General features: G+C 42.7%; 1 protein-coding gene across 1 annotated transcript in view; it reads right to left on the reverse strand.

Annotated features, from left to right (window-relative positions):
- The window catches only part of XRCC5 (X-ray repair cross complementing 5), a 511073-nt gene that overhangs the window by 398311 nt on the left and 93705 nt on the right, over positions 1–19057 (reverse strand). Inside the window, exons 7-8 of the mRNA XM_078679276.1 lie at positions 18740–18854; positions 4570–4708 (exon numbers count right to left, since the gene is read on the reverse strand). Coding sequence (XP_078535402.1) covers positions 4570–4708; positions 18740–18854 — 254 coding nt within the window. The remainder of the gene's footprint in view (positions 1–4569; positions 4709–18739; positions 18855–19057) is intronic.

A 19057-nucleotide genomic window follows, 5' to 3' on the forward strand; every position in this document is an offset into this window, starting at 1 on the left:
AATAGGTATGGCTGGTCTGGCAGAATCAAGGAAAGCAAATAATCATTCACAGTGCCAATGGCACATCCCCTCGGAGTCTGGGAAAGCACAAACTTTAGCACATGGGACAACCTGGCCTGCAAGGGATCCACATCCTTGTGTGCACAACAAGCAACAAAGCTTACCCATCTGTCAGAATAGGCTGTCTCAGTGGATGGACGACATACAGATGACTTCTACCACCTCCGGGGGCAACAGAAAGATCAGTTGTCCACATTCAAACTCTAAGCATGTAGGTGGAGGTCTCAGAGATGGGAGTGCAGAACCACTCCAACCCCAACTGGGAGAGAAGGTCAAGCCTAAACAGAAGGCGGAGTGGGGGACACTTGGAGAAGAGCTGAAGGTCTACCACACCCTTCTTGGTAATGAGAATCCCTGTGGCCCGGTCTTGTGAATCTTCCTCAGTACTAGAGGAATCAAGGGTATGGCCAGAAACACGTAATGAGGCTGAAAGTTCCAATTCAACTGAAACGTGCCCCTCAAGGCTCTCCTCAACAGATACCTGAGGGCGCAGAACTGCGGGCACAGAGCATTTTCCAAGGAGGAAAATAAGTTTACTAGAGTGGTACCCAACTGGGCAAAGATGTTCTGGACTATCTCTGGTTGTAGACGCCACTCATGATTGGCAAGATGATGTCAGCTCAAACAGTCAGCTCTGACATTCAGAGAGCTCGCTAGGTGATTGGAGGTGAGCTAGATCCTGGGACGGTAATCCAAATCCAAGGCCACCCTCAGCTGCCCACAGTAAAGGTCGAAACAACGCTCTTGGTTGGTATCAGATACATAATTAAAGTCACCCCTCACAATGTAGGTGGATATATATATAAAGATGCAATTTGGCTGTAAAACTATGTAGTATGTCACGAGGGCCACAATATGGGGTATAAATGCAGATCAGTCTTAACGGGCCTATTAGTTTTCCACAAACCAGGAAGCATTTCAATTTCAAAGCAATATTTTTCTCACTTCAAAGGCAAGGAACTTTGGGTCTAATCCAGATCAACACTCCTCTGGTGAAAATCAAGTAGGTTGTTCCAAATATTCTACTACTCTGCCAATACAGACTTTGCACCAAATTATCTGTCGTGTGGGTCTACGATACTTGCAGGCGACAAGCTCAGTGGTGCAAGGCCAGCCACCACCGGTCCTCTGAACACAGTCCTCCATTAAGTGTCGATCCCAGACACAGCACTGCCTCCTATAGACAGGTCAGTTGCTGACACTTTGCATAGCACCCAACATGTCAATCCCAGACCTCCTCCTCTTCTCCAGACTGTCAACAACAAACATGCTTCTCAGAGCAGTAGGTACCCATCTCAAGCACCAATGAGAAGCTGCTGCATTGAATCCGGCCTCTGATCCCCGGCCTGGCAGTGCACTACCAGCCATCTAAATTCTCTAGCACTCAGTCTTGGTAGGCTGCATCCAAACCCCAGTTCGATCGGCAGCCGCTTCATGTCATGGAACTGCATCAGTTCATGCCATGGAACTATAGCTTCACAGCCCCTTGTAGTTTTGAGCATAGATGATTGTTTGGGATGGGAATGTTCCCCGATTGGTAGACAAGAGTGTTCCCTGCCCAGAGTGCCGGACGGCATACATCAGGTATCCTAGCATTTTCATTTTGGCCATAATGTAACACTAATCTAGCATGTGTGCGGAGGCCTAGACTGGTCCCCGATTATAAGAGGTACTGTACTGTCTTGTGACCTGGAGGGGTGCACCAAACGTACGGTCATTTGAGATCGAGGACTACTGTTGTCAGTGAGATTAGTATACAGAACGGTGGTGGCATCATATTATGTTTTATGGATCAATCGTGTGACTAGACCTTTTTTACTTGGATCACTTAAGTGAAGCCCTTCTGGCTCACCTTAGTAAATGCCCGCTTTAATGCCTCTGCCACACCCCTTGCGCTAACATCCTGAGCACTTGTTAAGCGCGTTGGTGTGTGTAACCTGCGTAGTACATGCAGGTGTGTAAGTGAGCCAAAGCAATGAAGGTCAGTGGGATCCATTTTGGATGTGGCCCGATCTTGCGAAAGTTCATGGGTGAGGGCTGTGCTCCCAAAGTGTGTTGCTCACATTCCCGCAGTTACAGGGAGGAGACCTAGACACAGGAGTAGGCATAGAAGTGAAGACTGGACCTCCTTAAACAAAGGAGTACAGTAATAGACTCTGCTCACAAGGATGAGAGATCTCTGAAGCAGCCACCCAGGGACTTGCTTAAAATACTTGATTCTAAATATATGTTCAGACTGCGATCCTCGAATCATCTGAGCACATTCATGATACGAATGAGGGTCTTCGGTTCATAAATGAAAATTACATCCTCAAGATGGTCTAAGAGATGAAAGCAAGTAGACCGAAACGTCGAAAAGTTCATCTAATTCCACACATAAATAAATGGTGTATTAACACAGATGGTACTTCAAATAATGTTGTCCATATTATCTACGATTTGGAATAGGTGTTAACAAAAAGTGTTAATGAGAGACTAATTTGTACAGAATGTAAAATTGTACTCATTTAATGGTTGTATATCTGTGATTTATACTATATTTACCCTTAATCAATTTTTATATATAAACTTATACTTTGTTTGTAAAAAAGTAAACACCCACGTTGTTTTTTGTTTTTGAGATCTTTTCAAGTTGGTAAAAGTAGTTTAATTCAAGAATTGTTTATGGGAAGTTAGTATTTAGGACTTCTCGATTTTACAAGAACAACATCAGTAAGTAGAATTTAAAAGAATTCCCTTGTTGGCATACTTACCTTTTACTGTTTTACAAATAGTGGCAACAATGGATAATAACTAGATCAAAGTAGTTTCTTGGGAGCAAAAGGTGACACCCTCTCACATCTAAAGGACAATATATCTACTAGACCTGTGATACTCAATGTATGCCCAGGTGCTGCAAGCAGTCCGCTTGACCTTCACATGCGGCCTCCCGGGTCAACAGAAGCACTGGGTTGCTGTTTACTCAGCTCAGCACTATTATTAAAAGAAAATTAATCAAAAGGGAAAAGTTTGTTTAAAAGGTATTTAAAGCAAAGAAATGAAGTAACTAGGGTGTCCTGCAACCCTTAACATTAGGATCACCTTCATTTTTAAAAACACCTTGCAGCAAAAGTGGTTTCCCATTGTACAAGTCAGCCACTGGCTGTATATGCTTCACTTCCCTACATTTTTCTTAACACCAACCCTCCTGGTCCCCCAACTCCTGACCCCCCCACCCCCCACCACCCACCCACCCTGCTGGCATCAATGCAGCCCTTGGTTACATCAAAGATCATACTTTTTTTGCCCTTGGAAAAATGTTTGCGAGTACCCGTGAACTAGACACTACTAAAATCTGCAATGAAGACTACAAGGCCCAATTAAGAGTTTTGCAGTCCGACTGCTCGAAGACTGCGGAAGTCTTCGACCGCCGTATTACAAGTTAACTGCGGTGTGCCTGCGGAGGTCATGCGGCGTTGGTGAATTGTTTTACATACACATCGATGCTTGTGTGAGCATTTCACTTGCACAAGTGTTGAAAGCACACATGTGCATGATACATGTGGAAAATTACCACCTACCCATTTCCAGAGTCCGACCCTTATGTGGGCAGTCCAGGCAATGCGTATATGGTACAAAAAGTACATACATGTGTTTTGTTGCAGACAGGGTCATATTCCTAGGGGTGAAGATGATGCTATGAAAAGAGTGTCAACCCCCAATCCTTCATTTCTGCCGACCTGAAGATGGCTGTCCCACCGCTGCAGTCGGCTCGTCGGAAAGCCAACTCGTAATACGGACGGCGAGGAGACTTCTCTGTACCGCCCTATGGCAGCTGAATTTCGCAGACTGCAGCGGTCTGCAGATGCCTGGCGGTGTCTGCGGTACGACGTCAGTCTTTGCAAAAGCAATCAGACAATCTCGTAATACAGCAGTTGGACCACCGAGCTTGCGGCGGTCGGACCGCGGCCACGGTGGTTCACGGACTGTCAAATTCGTATTCAGGCCCTAAATTGCTTACGTTTTTGCCACTTTTTTGGCAATGTATTGATAGAAGCAGTTACCGAACAAAGAAAATGGATTATGCCATACAATTAGAATAATAATGTTGAATATGTACATAATTTCCATAATATTTCAAATTAGTCAGAAACATATCACAGCCTACAACTGTCATTTACAGCAATAAAATACCTTTAGAACAACACTTATTATACAGTCATTAGTATCTTTGATGTTTTAAAGAACATTTTATTACTTTCACAAACCTATTTGCTTGCCAAAGCATCACGTAAACCACAAATGACAGCAAATGACAAATGACAGCCTCGCCTGCTCTTGATATTATTTCTACTTCAATAAAAAAATTTTACCCGAGTAAGGATCATGTTAGGACCTAAATTTACACATATATCCATACTAATGATTTAGTTAAATAGTGCTAGTCCAATAGTGGATATAAACTCAGGAGTGTATTTTTGTTTTGCAGACCAACCGTGTTTTGAAAGACCTTTCTGCACAGCAACTTACCTTGGATAGTGTCTTCGCTTGGAACTTCTGTCTCATTGTCATCATTCAAGCAGTAAACAGTATCCTTTTGTATATCTTCCTTTTGTAAAGTTTTGGCATCCACAACCGCCCAGGATTTCTTCACTTTCTCCTCTGTGACCTTAAAAGAATAGAAAAAGAAACAAGAAGTTGTTTCACCAAAATTTCCTGGAATACATGCAATCTACATACTGCTTTATGACACTACAAAGACAGAGGGCCACAAGCTTGTGGCTATCACTTCTAAAACGGTGCCCTTTTCGGTGCCCCACTATCGAGCACATCAAAAAAAAGGGGGGAAAACCCCAACCCTGATCTTGGTAGAAAGTCTAAGCTTTGGTAGTCAAGAAAAGTCATTAGGATACTGTAAAAAGTAATAGCAGTGCACTCCTTTATCCAGACTCTCCTCCTTTTTTGTTTAAATACGGTTTTCATATAAAGACAGTTTTGAGCCTACTAATATTTTAGGATTAGCACTATACAACTCTGCAGTCTTGATTTGTCAGTATAAACACCCTTACCATACTTTTACTGCCACTACACATGTATCTCTGCACACACATCTTGAAGATGGTCATGGTAACTTTATTTTCTCTCTTTTGACTATGTGCAGGCTTAAAGGTTTTAGGTAACAATTTCCATTTTGGGGTGAAGCCGGACTGGGCGATTTGTATTCTGTACTACGACAGAATATAAGTATAGAAATTCTGTTAGTACACAGACATTACAAAGCCAAATCAATTGGTAAATTAAATTTTTTTAAGTCACATATAGCCTCAGTTAAGGTAGGGCATTTAGTTGTCAAAACTACACACACAAGAAGTAAAAGTTCATAAAATAGAAGCAGTCATAAAAGTAAAGAAAATAGCAGTGAGCCCGCAGTTAGTGCAAAGAGGCCTACAAAATATTGCCAGTTGCAGGCAGCGAACCGGCAGGCAGCCATCCTTTGAGCTCCTTTTCCGGTTCTTGGAGGGGGAAGGAGGATGAGTTTGCAGGGGAGGATGCCGCAGGGGCAGTAGTACTGGGCAGTGCAGTGTTGAGGGTGCACACTTGGTAGCCCTGTAGTGACTTTGGTGTCTGGGAGTTGCCCCAGATTCCAATCGTTTCTCAAGAGTGGCAAGGTCCCTCCCATGGAAGGGTCTGGCTTGGAACCTGGGGCAGGGCCTGTTTTCTGGCCATAAACAGGATACACAGTGGTGGAACTAGACGGCCAGGTGACTGCATGCAGAGGCAGAAGAGGCGAGTGAGTGTCCCCCCTTTACCCACTCACCCCCAAGGCAGGCCGATGCGCGGCTAACAAACAGTACCAGCGTAACGGCATACTGGTCAGTCATCTCCAGGACAATCGTATAATATCTGTGGAAGAAGCAGTATTGCACCAACTAAAGCAAACCCATGGTGCAGCTGCACAACTGGTGTGCGGTTGGGACGACCGGCAAAGATGGCGGACGACTGTGCCGTCCAAAGAATATATCCTGGCCCGTGCATGTGGCCTGCAAATAGACATTGTAACCTAAAAAACTCCAAGCACCATGGTGACGCACAAGACACTAGCATCCTATAACCAGGGGGAAATTGATAAATTTACTAATCCGACTCACTCCCTCAAAAGGGGCAGAGAGGGGGGAGCGGGGCCCCTCCCTTTGCAGGAAGTATCAGTCTCCCTGGCCACAATACTCCAAGCTTTAAAAAATACCCACAACAACCTGGTTGCCAAAATCAGTGGTGAGGGAGTGGAGGTGTCTCACCTCTGCCAAGGCCCGAGAAACCTATCCACTTGCATGAACGAAGCAGAACAAGGAATCTCAATAGAGGATGATGTGGGTATCTCTACTAAGGAACTAATACAATTGAGTGACATGGCACACCTCCTGGAGAGACAAATGGAAGATACAAAAAGCTGGTCATGAACAAGCAAATTTCACTTGGTAGTGCTGCACAAAGGGGTAGAGAGCCCAAGACCCGAGAGATTCTTCACTGACCGCTTACATCTTTGATCCAAAGCACAGAGCTATTGTCCTGCTCTGTGCTGGAGAGGGTCCATAGAGCTCTGGCGTCTATAAACTCACCCGGCATTCTCCCTTCGCAAAATAATAACAGTACTTAACTATGCGGACAAAGACACTATCCTCCAGATGGCGTGACAGAAGTCCATTCTAGAACATCACAAATCTTGTTATTCCCAGAATACACAACCAATGTATAGCTTCAGAGGAAATCCTTTCTGGGTTGTAACAAAAACTCAGAGCAATGAAAGTTCAATATATGTTGCTTTACCTAGCCAATTTAAAGGTAATTTTCCAGGGGAGATCCTTCTTCTTTGAGAGTTCTAAGTCAATGTGGGAATAGGTGGTGGTATGTAAATTGCTTCCCACATCCACAACAACGCCAAAGACAACCCAGAACAAACATATGTTGGGTCTTGGCTTCTACTGATTGAAGACATCCCAAAAGACTAAAGAGAAGACACTACGGCTCATACAAGCAAACAATGGACCTGGGCAAAAAGTCCTCTACGGAAGGATCCGGGGAAGAAAAGGTACAACACCTGAAAGAATGATCTGCATCAGACCTTGCAAAGGGGTGAGCTGCCCCAGACCCTTAGTTCTTCTCAACTGGCAAGATTCCCATTGTGATACCATGTGGAAGGGAGAGTCTATCATGCTGCGAATGGGGCACCTGCAGGAAATGCAGGACTGCAGATGGGGGACTGTTCTTCGCCTTCTGCATTGGACATTAGTTAATAACTATAAATGGCATTTGTTTAATCCGTTTTAGGTTATCCAGAGGACAACAGATACTTTAAGTGAAGAAGTTTTGGGAAGGGGAGTTGCATAAAGGGCTATTTCACTGTTTAGTACAAGATTTCACAGAGTCCACACCCAATAGAAGCACAACACTACTTCAACATATCCCTCCATTACAAGTGACCGAGTGACTTCATCTTAGAAACTGGCTTCCTAGCACGTGAATGGGCTCAACGATAAAGTCAAGAGTATAGCGATAATAAATCAGGTCCCTAAGTCAGCTCAGGTGGTACTCCTACTGCAGGAAACACACTGCTGTGTAATAGATGCAACTTTCTGAGCCATTACGATTTCAACAGTATGTTAGATGCAGAATTCACAAGTGGATCTAAAGGGTGGCTATACTGTTCCACAAATCATTTCCTTTTGTGCTCTGTGACACTGTAGCTGACAACTTGTGAATATTTATCCAATAACAGGGTGATTGGAAGGGAGCGCTTGGACCGTAGTGAGTGTTTATGTCCAACCAACATTAATTTCAACGCATATGACAAATTTGACAAAGGTCATTGCTGCGGCTCCTGAAGGCAGGATCATAACAAGGGGGAGACAGCCATTTTGATGCACATACAGGTGGACTTCAAAGATGCAACCAACCTCCGTAGAACAGCGACCCTTGGGTACTAGGCAGAATTACTAAGGCTTAGCAACATCTGGCGGGTCAGTAACCCGGATGCACCTGACTCAATTTAGTATTCATATTTGCACAGGTCTTTCTTGTTTCCGCCACAGATCTTACAGGGGCAGTGTAGGCCAGAATACTGCCTTAGACACCATCTGACACGTCACTTGCCCGTGAGATGTTGGGTAGGCCATACAAACAAAGCTAACCCCATTTCAGCTTTATCCCACCTTCATTTGCAATGGAAAGGCTCTATAAAGAAAAGGTATTACTGCCGGATCTTTGCATGGCCACTGGGGTGATTATGGTTAAACCTGATAAACCGCAAGCAGACTGCGCCTCATCTAATCCGATCTCACTAATCAACACTGACCCCAAAATTGTGGCAAAGTCCCTGGCTAACAAACTGGTGAAAGTAGTGAGATCTCTAGTTAATAAATATCAAAATTGGTTTTCTGCCACAAGGGGGATAAGTCAAAGTATCCAAAGACTGTACATAGTGTTTGCAAAACTAGATCATGTGTTTCGGAGCCTAGAGCTCTGATATAACAAGATTCTGAAAAAGCGTATTACTGTTGAATGGCCCTTCCTACACAAAGTACTGGAAAGGATGTACTTTGGTCCATACATCTGAAACTGCATAAACCTACTATATTGTTCCCATGCGCAAGAATCTCTGTCAACAGTGCAGTGTAAGGAATTCTGGCTAAGGCAGGGCATCCGCATGGGTTGCCCACTTCTCCCCTACCCTCGTCTCTATCCAAACCATTGAATCGCGGGCTGTATGGATAAGGGGAGATGTACAGTTATGAGGACCGAGGTGGGATGATGACATCTCCCTGTACACTGAAGACATCCAAATACATATCCAATAGCCTGATCTATATGTTTTTAGGTGGATTTAAATATTGAAAGTCTATGACTTCCGACTGAATAGGTGCAAGTAGGTTATTACTGTTAAACATGCTGGGGTGTATTGTATTTTTCTAAATGGTTGCTTTACCACAGATGCTCCACGTCCTCCAAAATGACCCCCAGAGGATTGAACCAAATTGTTGCTCTAGATTACAGGCTAGCATTAACAAGGATGTGTGGTGAGGTTGGGGACTACCCCCGTCTTCACCAAAATAGTACCGCACAAGAAATGCATACAAGGACCATATGCCAGGTAAACTGGGAAGTGGACATGAAGATATACTACTGGGCAGCCCAAAGGTCCAGATAAATAACAAACTTTGGGACAGGGATTACTCTGCAAAAGAGTTAGAAATGTTGACATCTAAATAGTCAACCTCTTAGTCTTGGTTTATGGCATCACGACCTTGATGTAATCGCCTTCAGTACAGCAATACCAGTAGAGTTGGCTTGGGGCATTGAAATGGATGCAGTGGGGAAACACATTAACCCCTTCCACGCTCATGACGAGCTGGGCTCGTCATGCAGTAGCCTCCTGCTACGCTGATGACGAGCCCAGCTCGTCATGAATAATGGTGTTCATGATTTTCCAGCACAGGGGAAAAATCCCCATAGCATTCAAGGTGTTAAAGACATGCTGCTGAGTCTTGGATTTGGAGAAAAGAAACTTCTCAACTGCAAGGATTTAACAACTGGGATATTTAAGGAATCTCTAATCTGGGCCAAAACTCATTTCGAACAGTTGTCTGAAGAATACAAATTCAATGGGTCCCAGTTCTGCCTCTAAATGCAATTCAGCAGGCACTGCAGGTCTACAGAGGATAAAAGATATCCCATAGGTAAAAATGCCTGGTGGAACCCCTTGATGAATGTGACTACAGGGATCACCAGCCTCCCCTAGCTCATGAGGCGTAGTGTACTGGAACTCTGAGTGCCTCAATGTGGAATAAGCTTGGTTGAGACCCTAATATATAGGTGTGAATGTGTATGTATACCTGTATGAATGGCCGGCATGCATGAAAGTCACAAGACTAAGGTAGCAAGGTGGCTGAAACAAGTTATCCCTTTGAAGCCTGGGACATAATCCCCCATTTGGCGTCCCACCTTGATTTTATTCTTAACAAGGAGCGATGTTTTCATATAAACTCTAGATAGCTCCTTAGGTAATTTTTATTTTTGGATCCCCCATTAGATCTAAAAGATCCCCCTTAGGTTCACATTTTAGAGCTTATTTGGGTGACAACAGGTCCAGACACGAGGACTCAAAGGCGAAACATGCCTTTGACTGAGGGTGAGAGTCCAATAAAAACACCAGATGGGTATCAAGGGATAGGTTATCTTTAGGTTGAGTAGACATATGTACCCTTAACATGTCGTCTCCTTCATGTTGGTGGATTGGGTTTATAAAGGGTGCCTCAGCCAATTCTGGAATCCAAACTCACTGTGGAGGCAGAAGAGGGAAAGGGCAAAAATGGGAGAGTGGCAGGAGTCAGATGTTGTTAACAGGGATAAAGAGGAGTGGGTTGTGGCCAAGGTGGCATCAAAACAATTGGTAATCACTGCCAGGTTAAGACTTGTTCCATTTAGGGGGCGTGGCTTGCGCGCCGCTTCTGCATGGCGGACTGCGCTTGAGCTCCGAGGCGAGTTCTCCCGTCGGGCTGATTTCTCCGTTCCCCGACTGCCCCTGTGAGCGGAAAAGGCAGCCTACAACAGCGGAATATGAAGGGAGCTGAGTGATGAGGTTTTCCTGCTGTTTTGGTCACCGGCTGCATGATTTTTGTCTGACGCTCGTTTTCCTCACGGACGGCCGCCATTTCCTGCCCCTGACGCAGTTGGCATTTTCTCCTCAGGAATGCCGTTTTCGCTACAATGTTGCAGGTCGTGGTGGCTGCCCAGGGAGTTTCTTCTATGATGCCTGCAATTGGTAACATTTTTTCCTTTTTTATGCTATTTTCTTGCTGCTTGGCTGGGAATTAAGTTGCCTACGCGTTATTTTCTCTCAGTGCAGTTATCTCCTTCAGGTGTGGAGCTTTTTCCTGCGAACTCCGTGCTGTGCCCTCCTGAATTACCTGTAGCTCTATCATTCTTTAGCTACCTGTCTGCCCTGCATATAAGTCCGCCGCTATTATCTTATAGGCGCCCACTGAGCTCAGTGTGCTGTATTTCTTATTTTGGGCTGAAGTCTGCGCAGTTTTTGCTCTTCTCTTTCCTTCAAGTGGCTATATATTTTTTCTTTGTGGTTACTCCTTCATGGCTACAAGTATGGGTCGCTCCACGAGTAACAAAGACGCTAAAGATGTTGGCACGTCACTGAAAAGACTTAAGTCGGTGTCTCCTACGCCTGAATCTGCTCAGTCAGACACTACCTCCACGCTGGACACCATATTAACGCGCCTTAATGAGGTGCATGATATTGCACAGTCAACAAAAACTAATACGGATTTGCTGCAAGTGGAGGTGTCTGCTATCAGGAATGACTTTAAAGCCCTCTCTCTTCGTGTATCTGCCACGGAATCACGAATCAGTTCTGCAGAGGATGGTATGCAGAAACACTCCAGATCCATCAACCACATGGAGCGCTCAATGGCGGCATTGCGCAGAGATCTCACTGAGCAGGAAGATCGCAACCGTAGATCTAACCTACGCATTTTTGGCCTGCCGGAAGATTCAGAGAAATCATCTTCATCTATGATAGAGTTTTTATCTCATTGGATTCCGGACACCTTACAAATCTCATTCCTCAGAGAGTTTGAGATAGAAAGAGCACATCGTGTTCCAACGTTTCGGTCTAAATCGGCAACCCAGCCAAGAGCAGTTATTTTTAAGCCATTGCGACATCAGCATACTGAACAGATTCTCTCTCATATGCGCAAAGCTAAACAAGTCATCTGGGATGGTCATCGAATCTCAATCTCTCAGGACTTTGCCAGAGATACGGTTATAAGGAGAAAGGGTTTCCTTAATCTTCGGAAGCGTCTTTCTGAAATGGATATTCCCTTTTCATTTTCTGGTCCATCGAAGTTCCGCATTACTTATAAAGGACGTTCTAGAATTTTTGATGAACCGGCCGACTTATCTACATTTCTGGACAACCAGTTGGAGATAGAGATGGAGATTCAGAAAGCGACTTCGCAGTCTTCTGGTGCCTCGGGCACTTGAATTGTCTTCTTCTTTCGTCTGGATGTACTATTTTGCATGCCTGGGTCTCTCCTCTCTCATGTTGAGCTTATATGTCGTTCTTGACCTCCAAGGTTGTTTGATAGACTTTTTCTGTTCTTCTGGTATTCACACTGCTTCCTGTTCTCTCTCCTTTTTTGTTCCAGAGTTATACTCTTTAGCTTGTATTCTGTTTTTCTTGTTCTGATGTTCTGTCGTTGGTTAGTCCAAGTCATTTTTCTCTTTTCTAGACGCTTATCTCTTACTAATTACCTTATTTTTTCTCATTTCTGTCTTTTTTCTGTCGTTCTCTTTTCTATCTATTTTACTATCTTTCTTCCTGTCTTTCCTACATAGTTATATGCTCCGGTTTTTTCTACTTCAACTATATATTCTTATTATATACAGTTATAGTCTGTTCGTTAACTATATTTTTAGGTTATGCATTTCTGTTCGTCAGGCATTCATCTACTGTTCATGAGTTACCTCAGGCTTTTGTTTTTCTAATCAGTTTCTCTGATAATATTAATTAGTATTGCTTTATCGCTTGATATTAGACTAATAACTAAATGTAATTATACATTCTGTTTAGGTACATTATGCCTGTTCATGTTATCGCTATATGTCGATTTTAACTTCCAAGGTTATTTGATAGATCTTTCCTGTTCTTCTGGGCCCTTACTGTGTTCTGCTCTCTCCTTCTTTCCAAAGTCATGCTCTTCAGCTTGTATTCTGCTCTTCTTGCTCTTACTTTCTGTCATTATTTATTTCAAGTCACTTTTCTCTTTTCTCGACGCTTATCTCTTACTAGTTACCTTATTTTTTCTCATATTTGTCATTTTCTATCTCTTTCTTTTCTATCCATTTTACTGCCTTTCTTCCTTTATTCCCTACATATTTGTATGTTCCGGTTTTTTCTACTTCAATCATATATTGTTATTATATACAGGTATAGTTTGTTCATTAACTATGTTTTTATTTTTAGAATGTGCATATTGATCGTTATACACTCATCTATTGTTCATGTGTTGCCTCTGATTTTTGTTTTTCTAATCAGTTTCTCTGTTAGTTTTAACTATTATTGCTATGTCTCTGATTTTAGACTGATGACTAAATGTGTTTATACAATTTTCTTAGTTATTTCTTGCCTATCCAAATGGTTATGCAGCTTTGCGCTGCTAATTTTGTCTGTTACCAGTTTCTATTTTAATGCTATCAGCCTGCTATATTTGGGGCTATTGTGATCAATTACTTTTCCTCCTAGTACGGGACCTGTACTCGCCTTTTCCACGTTCTCCCTAGTATGATGTTGGTCTTTTTTAGGCCTCCCCTCCTGCTTCCTCCCTCCCTCCTTTCTTTTCTCTTTTTCTTTCTTCTTTCTTCCTCTTTCTCTTGGATTCCCCACATGGATTTTCCCTCCGTGTTTCCTAGGTTTGAAGATTTGTTCCTTGTTTGTGTAGGGTTGCTTCTTTTTCTGTCATCCATGTCATCTTTTCTTTGTTATTCTGTATTTCCATGCCGGGTTTAAATGTTTTATCCCTTAATGTTAAGGGTTTGAATCATCCGGTGAAAAGGTCGAAAGTCTTAGATTATTGTAAATCCCTGTCTTCTGACCTGGTTCTTTTTCAAGAGACCAAGATCTCTAACAGAGAGGCGTTGTTTTTGAAGAAGGAATGGGTTTCGGATGTTTGCTGTTCTGATGCCTCTGGTAAACGAAATGGGGTCAGTACATTAGTTAAAAAAAATTCTGGTTTATCTATACTTTCTTCTGATCATGACTCTCAGGGTCGCTGCCTGTTGTCTAAGTTGTCGGATGGTCAACATGAACTGTATGTGATGAATATCTATGCTCCTAACGCTGATGATCCTGCCTTTTGGAAGTCGGTTACCAAGAAACTGAATGACACCCCGCACTCTGGCAATCTTATTGTAGGTGGAGATTTTAATTTACCACTGGACCCTCTTTTAGACAGGAATTCTGCATTTCAGTTTCGGCCTCCTAAATCTCACAAACAAATGCTTAATATGTGCTCCTTTACCCATCTTCAAGATTTATGGCGACTCCATAACCCTACTGGTAGTGATTTTTCTTTCTTCTCTTCGCCTCATTCTTCCTTCTCTCGTATTGATTATCTCCTGGTTCATTCTTCGCTTGTTTCATCTTCCTCTTCTCCGCTTATACATCCTATTTTGATTTCCGATCATGCGGCGGTCACCTTTACACTGTCCTCCTTTGCTCCTAAAGGGCGCGGTCGTTCATGGAGATTGAATACCGAAGTTTTACATGATGCCTCTCAGGTTGATGAATTTTCTAAAGCTATAGACATTTTCTTTCATGAAAATGAAGGCTCTGTCTCTTCCCCAGTCGTTCTATGGGACTCATTCAAATGCACTTTCCGTGGTCAAGTGATTAAGTGTATGTCCAAACGAAATTCAGATATTAAAAAGGAGCTTACAGATTTATCATCTCAAATTAAAACTCTGGAAGCCAACTTTAGACAATCTAAAGATTCATCTTGTTTACAGCTAATAAAACAACTAAAAAACAAATATAATACCATTGTTACTAAAAGAGCTCATATTGGAGTACAAGCACAGAAATCCAAGAAGTTGTTGTTAAAAAATCGTGCTGGGAAGCTTTTGGCTGCTACCTTAAAATTTCAGGATTTCTCCTTTAAGTCCTCGCAAATCTCTTCCATTACTGATCACACAGGTTCTAAAAAATTTCAAACAGGGGAAATACTTGAAGTTTTTCGTGACTATTATAATAAACTGTACACTCCTTCTAATGATTCCTCTTTTGACCGGTGTCAGGCTTTTTTAACTTCGGTTCCGATTCAGTCGGTCTCTGATGATGATCGTACTTTTCTAAATAAGCCTATTTCCCCCGAAGAAATTATTTCTGCAATTAAAGCTACTCGTTCTGGCAAGGCTCCAGGCCCTGATGGTTATCCAATTTTATTTTATAAAACTTTTCTCCCTACGCTTGTTCCCAAATTACAATCTCTCTTTGACTCTTTTGTTAAGGATGGATCTGTTTCTGGTACGGCTGCTGAAGCTACTATAGTAGTGATCCCGAAAGAAGGGAAAGATCATTCGGATCCCAAAAACTTCCGTCCTATTTCTCTCCTTAATATGGAAGCTAAGGTTTTTGCTAAAATTCTCGCCAAAAGATTAGAATCCTTTATCCCTCATCTTGTTCATCCTTCTCAAACTGGTTTTGTGAAAGGCCGTCTTGCGCGTGACAATATACGCACTTTTTGTCACGTTCTCGGTGCTGCCAAAAGATCTCAACTCCCTGCCGCGGCCTTGGCCCTTGATGCGGAAAAGGCCTTCGACAAGGTCTCTTGGCAATTTCTTCGTGCAGTTTTGTGCGCGCACAATCTTGGCGACTCTTTTATTAATATGATAATGTCCTTATATTCTCAACCTAAAGCTAACATTAGAGTTAATGGTGCTACGTCATCGTTTTTTAATCTTCGTCAGGGCACTAGACAGGGGTGTCCTTTATCCCCACTTTTATTCTTATTATCTATTGACCCTCTTCTTCGACTGATTGAGCTACACCCCGATATTAAAGGTTTTTGTTTCGGGCCTCACCGTATTAAAACTGCTGCGTACGCGGATGATGTTCTCATCTTTTCAGACGATATTGCTTTGGCAATCCCTGCTCTTTCAAATACGATTTCCCTCTTTTCATCGGTTTCAGGGTATACCCTAAATAAAGATAAGACGGAAATGTTCCCTTTGAATGCCTATTGTTTCCCCTCTCATATCGGCTCTGCGGGCTTTAAGTGGCAATCTACACATCTGAAATACTTAGGGATTTATTTCTGTTCTACTCTCTATGCTACCACTGCCTATAATGAATCCCAGACTCTCCTTAAAGTCCGTCGTCTTTTGGATACATGGTCTCCGAAACATATTTCATGGTGGGGTCGCCTCCAGACTCTCAAAATGATGATCACACCGATTATTAATTTTGTTTCATCCATGCTTCCGGTTAAATTATCAGATTCCTTTTTTCGCGAAATCGATGGTCTGACTTCTAAATTTCTGTGGAATGACAAACGTGCTAGACTTGCATACAAATTTTTGCGTCGGCCTTGCGATATGGGGGGCTGCAATTTTCCTGATTGGGAAAAATACCAAACTGCCTTTCTGGCTTCTCAAGGAGCTTTATGGTTCTCTCCTCCATCTCTTCATGTTCCCTCTTGGTTGCTCATAGAACAAGAATTAGCATCCCCTTTGCCTACGGCCTCTTTTTGCACGACTTCTAGTTTACATATCCTGTTTTCTCGTTCTATCATTATTGATACAATTGCTGCGGTCAGGAAAGTGGCAATTCCTTTACACAAAACTAGGTGGTCGTCTATCTGGCGGAATTCCAAAATTAAACTCAACATTACTCCCAACCTTATGGCCTACTGGGTAGATAAAGGGATCTCGCTTGTTAAACATCTGTATGATGCTTCTGATCAACCATTACCTTTTTCCACCTTGGCTCAAAAGCATTCTTTAACAAATCTTGATTTTTATACTTTTCTAAAAATTAAAGTGGCCCTTGCTAAAGTCCGTCTTCATCCTACCTCTTCTATCATCTCACTTTTTCATATTTGGATCAAATCTGGTCACGTCGCCTCCAAAATTTATAAATTTTTGTCATCTGCTTCTCTACCCGCACAGACGGTTGCTCAGCAAAAATGGATACATCACTTTGATCCTGCTATTACAGATCATATTTCCTCGGAGACTTGGCAATTAATTGGTAAACTCTCTCTTCGTAATAAAATTGCACCATCTTTAATGCAACTGTTTTTCTCTATCAATCTCCTCCATTGGACGCCTGTGCGTCTTCAGTCGCTAAATCTTAAAGATGACAACCTATGCTGGAGTTGTGGTTTGTTGCCAGGCGATTTTCACCATATGTTTTTTGGTTGCTCTTTGCTTCAGCCTTTTTGGGACCTCATCCATAAACATCGCTCTTATTTTTGGTATGGAGTTCCAACTTTCTTTCCCTTTAATTTTATTGGGCCCACTGGCTGCCCCTACTCCTCTCCCATTGGATCCTCTGGATTTACAGTTGATGGATCTTCTCCTCTCTATTGCTGTGAAAATCATTCTTATGGAATGGAAATCCTTTTCTTTGGTTTCCTATCATACATGGTGGGCCTGGGTTTCCTTTTTACGCAGTGCTCACACGTCGGTTGATCAAGCTCACCTTTCTCCATCTATTTCTAGTAGGGTTTGGAAAGCTTTGGATGATTATATGGAGTTGTCCTCAAATGGGTTGGTTCTTCAGTTTCCTTTTGATATGTCTGTCTAAGTGTTGTCCTCTAAGTTTCTAGGTTGGTTAGTCCTGTGGGAATCCTTCCTCTTTTTCTTCTTTTTTCTTCTTCTTTCTCTTCTCTTTCCTGTCCTCTACCCCCGTTCATCCTTCTATTGCTCTCTCTCTTCTTTCCTCTCTTCTTTTATTCTATTTCCTCCCCTGTCCCCATCTCCATATTTGATAGTGATACGTTTGTTTAGTACCCGGCTAGTAGCTTTTCCCTAATTGAATTCTATACTTTATAACTGGCTATTTTTAATTTTATATGCATTTACCTTGATTATTTCTCAAGTTTAGCCCCTGATTGTATAGCTCTCTTGCATTAGTGTATCACTTGAATTGTATTCTGATCCTTTTACTTTATATCACTTCTTTTTCAATAAAATTTTCTTGAAATCAAAAAAAAGACTTGTTCCATTTAAATACTCTCACAGGATTTATGACTGCCCCCAATAGACTGTGGCCAATGGGGAATGGCAGTGGACCGGAATGCCTTCGATTCGGGGTGGCAAGTGGTACCCTGCTGCATGTGATGTGAAAATGCCAAGTCTTCCAAAGATATTGGGCCACAATCCTCAACACATTGGAAGAAATGTTTGGAATGTTAATTGACCGAGACCCCAAGAAGTTAATACTGGGGTGTTTCCAGAGTAGAAAGAAGTGCTTGCTTGTCAAACAGGACTTTACGAGCAACCCTCATTTCCAGAGTGGCTTAGCAGGCTGGATTACTGCTCAATTGTAGAAGAGTAAGTATATACATCTAGGGGATGTCCCAAGCAACACACACACAAGGATAATGGGTTCTTGGTGGGACCACTTTAATATAACCAGATATTGTCAGGCCAGAAACATCTCCAGAGGGACGGAGCAACATTGCGAGTTGTCCAGTGGCAAACTGACATAGTGTCTTTTAGGCGTTTCAGCTGTGTCTCCAATTTACATTTAATAATATTCATACGTCTACCCCTATCTGTGTTCAGCCTCACACTGGTGACATGGGGCAGTGGATTATGTATCAGGCAAACATTGTCACCTTGGTCCACAGAGCCCACTTTCCCATGCTTCCTTCATGACACTTAGAGGCCAAATGCCTGAATGACCACCCTGTCATCAAGGTGATCCATTTTGAAACAAGTGGACCTTCTTTTCAGGTCAGCCGACATCAGAGTGTGAACCCTGCTGCCGCAGTTGCAACTCTCCCAACGAGCCAAGAAGCGTAATTAATATTGGCATTCTAATTTAGAAAATTCAGATTCAACACAGAAATTAAACCAGCCACAAAAAACGGAAAACAAAGTGAAGCAAAAGGCAACAAGACTTAACTGATTTGTAGCCCACAATTCGTATGGAGATCTGGCTGCCTATGGTTAGCTGGCATGGCCAAGGCATGGGCCTCCGTTCAATCTTCTTAAAGATGGAGAGGCGCTGCAGGCTGTCCCTGTAACAAAAGGAAGAAAAGGCTGGAGTGAGAGGAAGTAATATCAGCTGGAGAGAGAGCCAATGGCAGCACACATGGAGCATCAAGAGTAAAGATAGACTTACAGAACAAAATGACTACCTTTCCTACATAATTCAGTTAGGAAGAGCTAGCAAATAAAAGTGACTATCATATGGTGCATTTAGCATGAATCTAAGCACTGA

Source organism: Lissotriton helveticus, chromosome 3_1 (assembly GCF_964261635.1).
Source record: "Lissotriton helveticus chromosome 3_1, aLisHel1.1, whole genome shotgun sequence".
In the NCBI taxonomy this organism is placed as follows: Eukaryota; Metazoa; Chordata; class Amphibia; order Caudata; family Salamandridae; genus Lissotriton; species Lissotriton helveticus.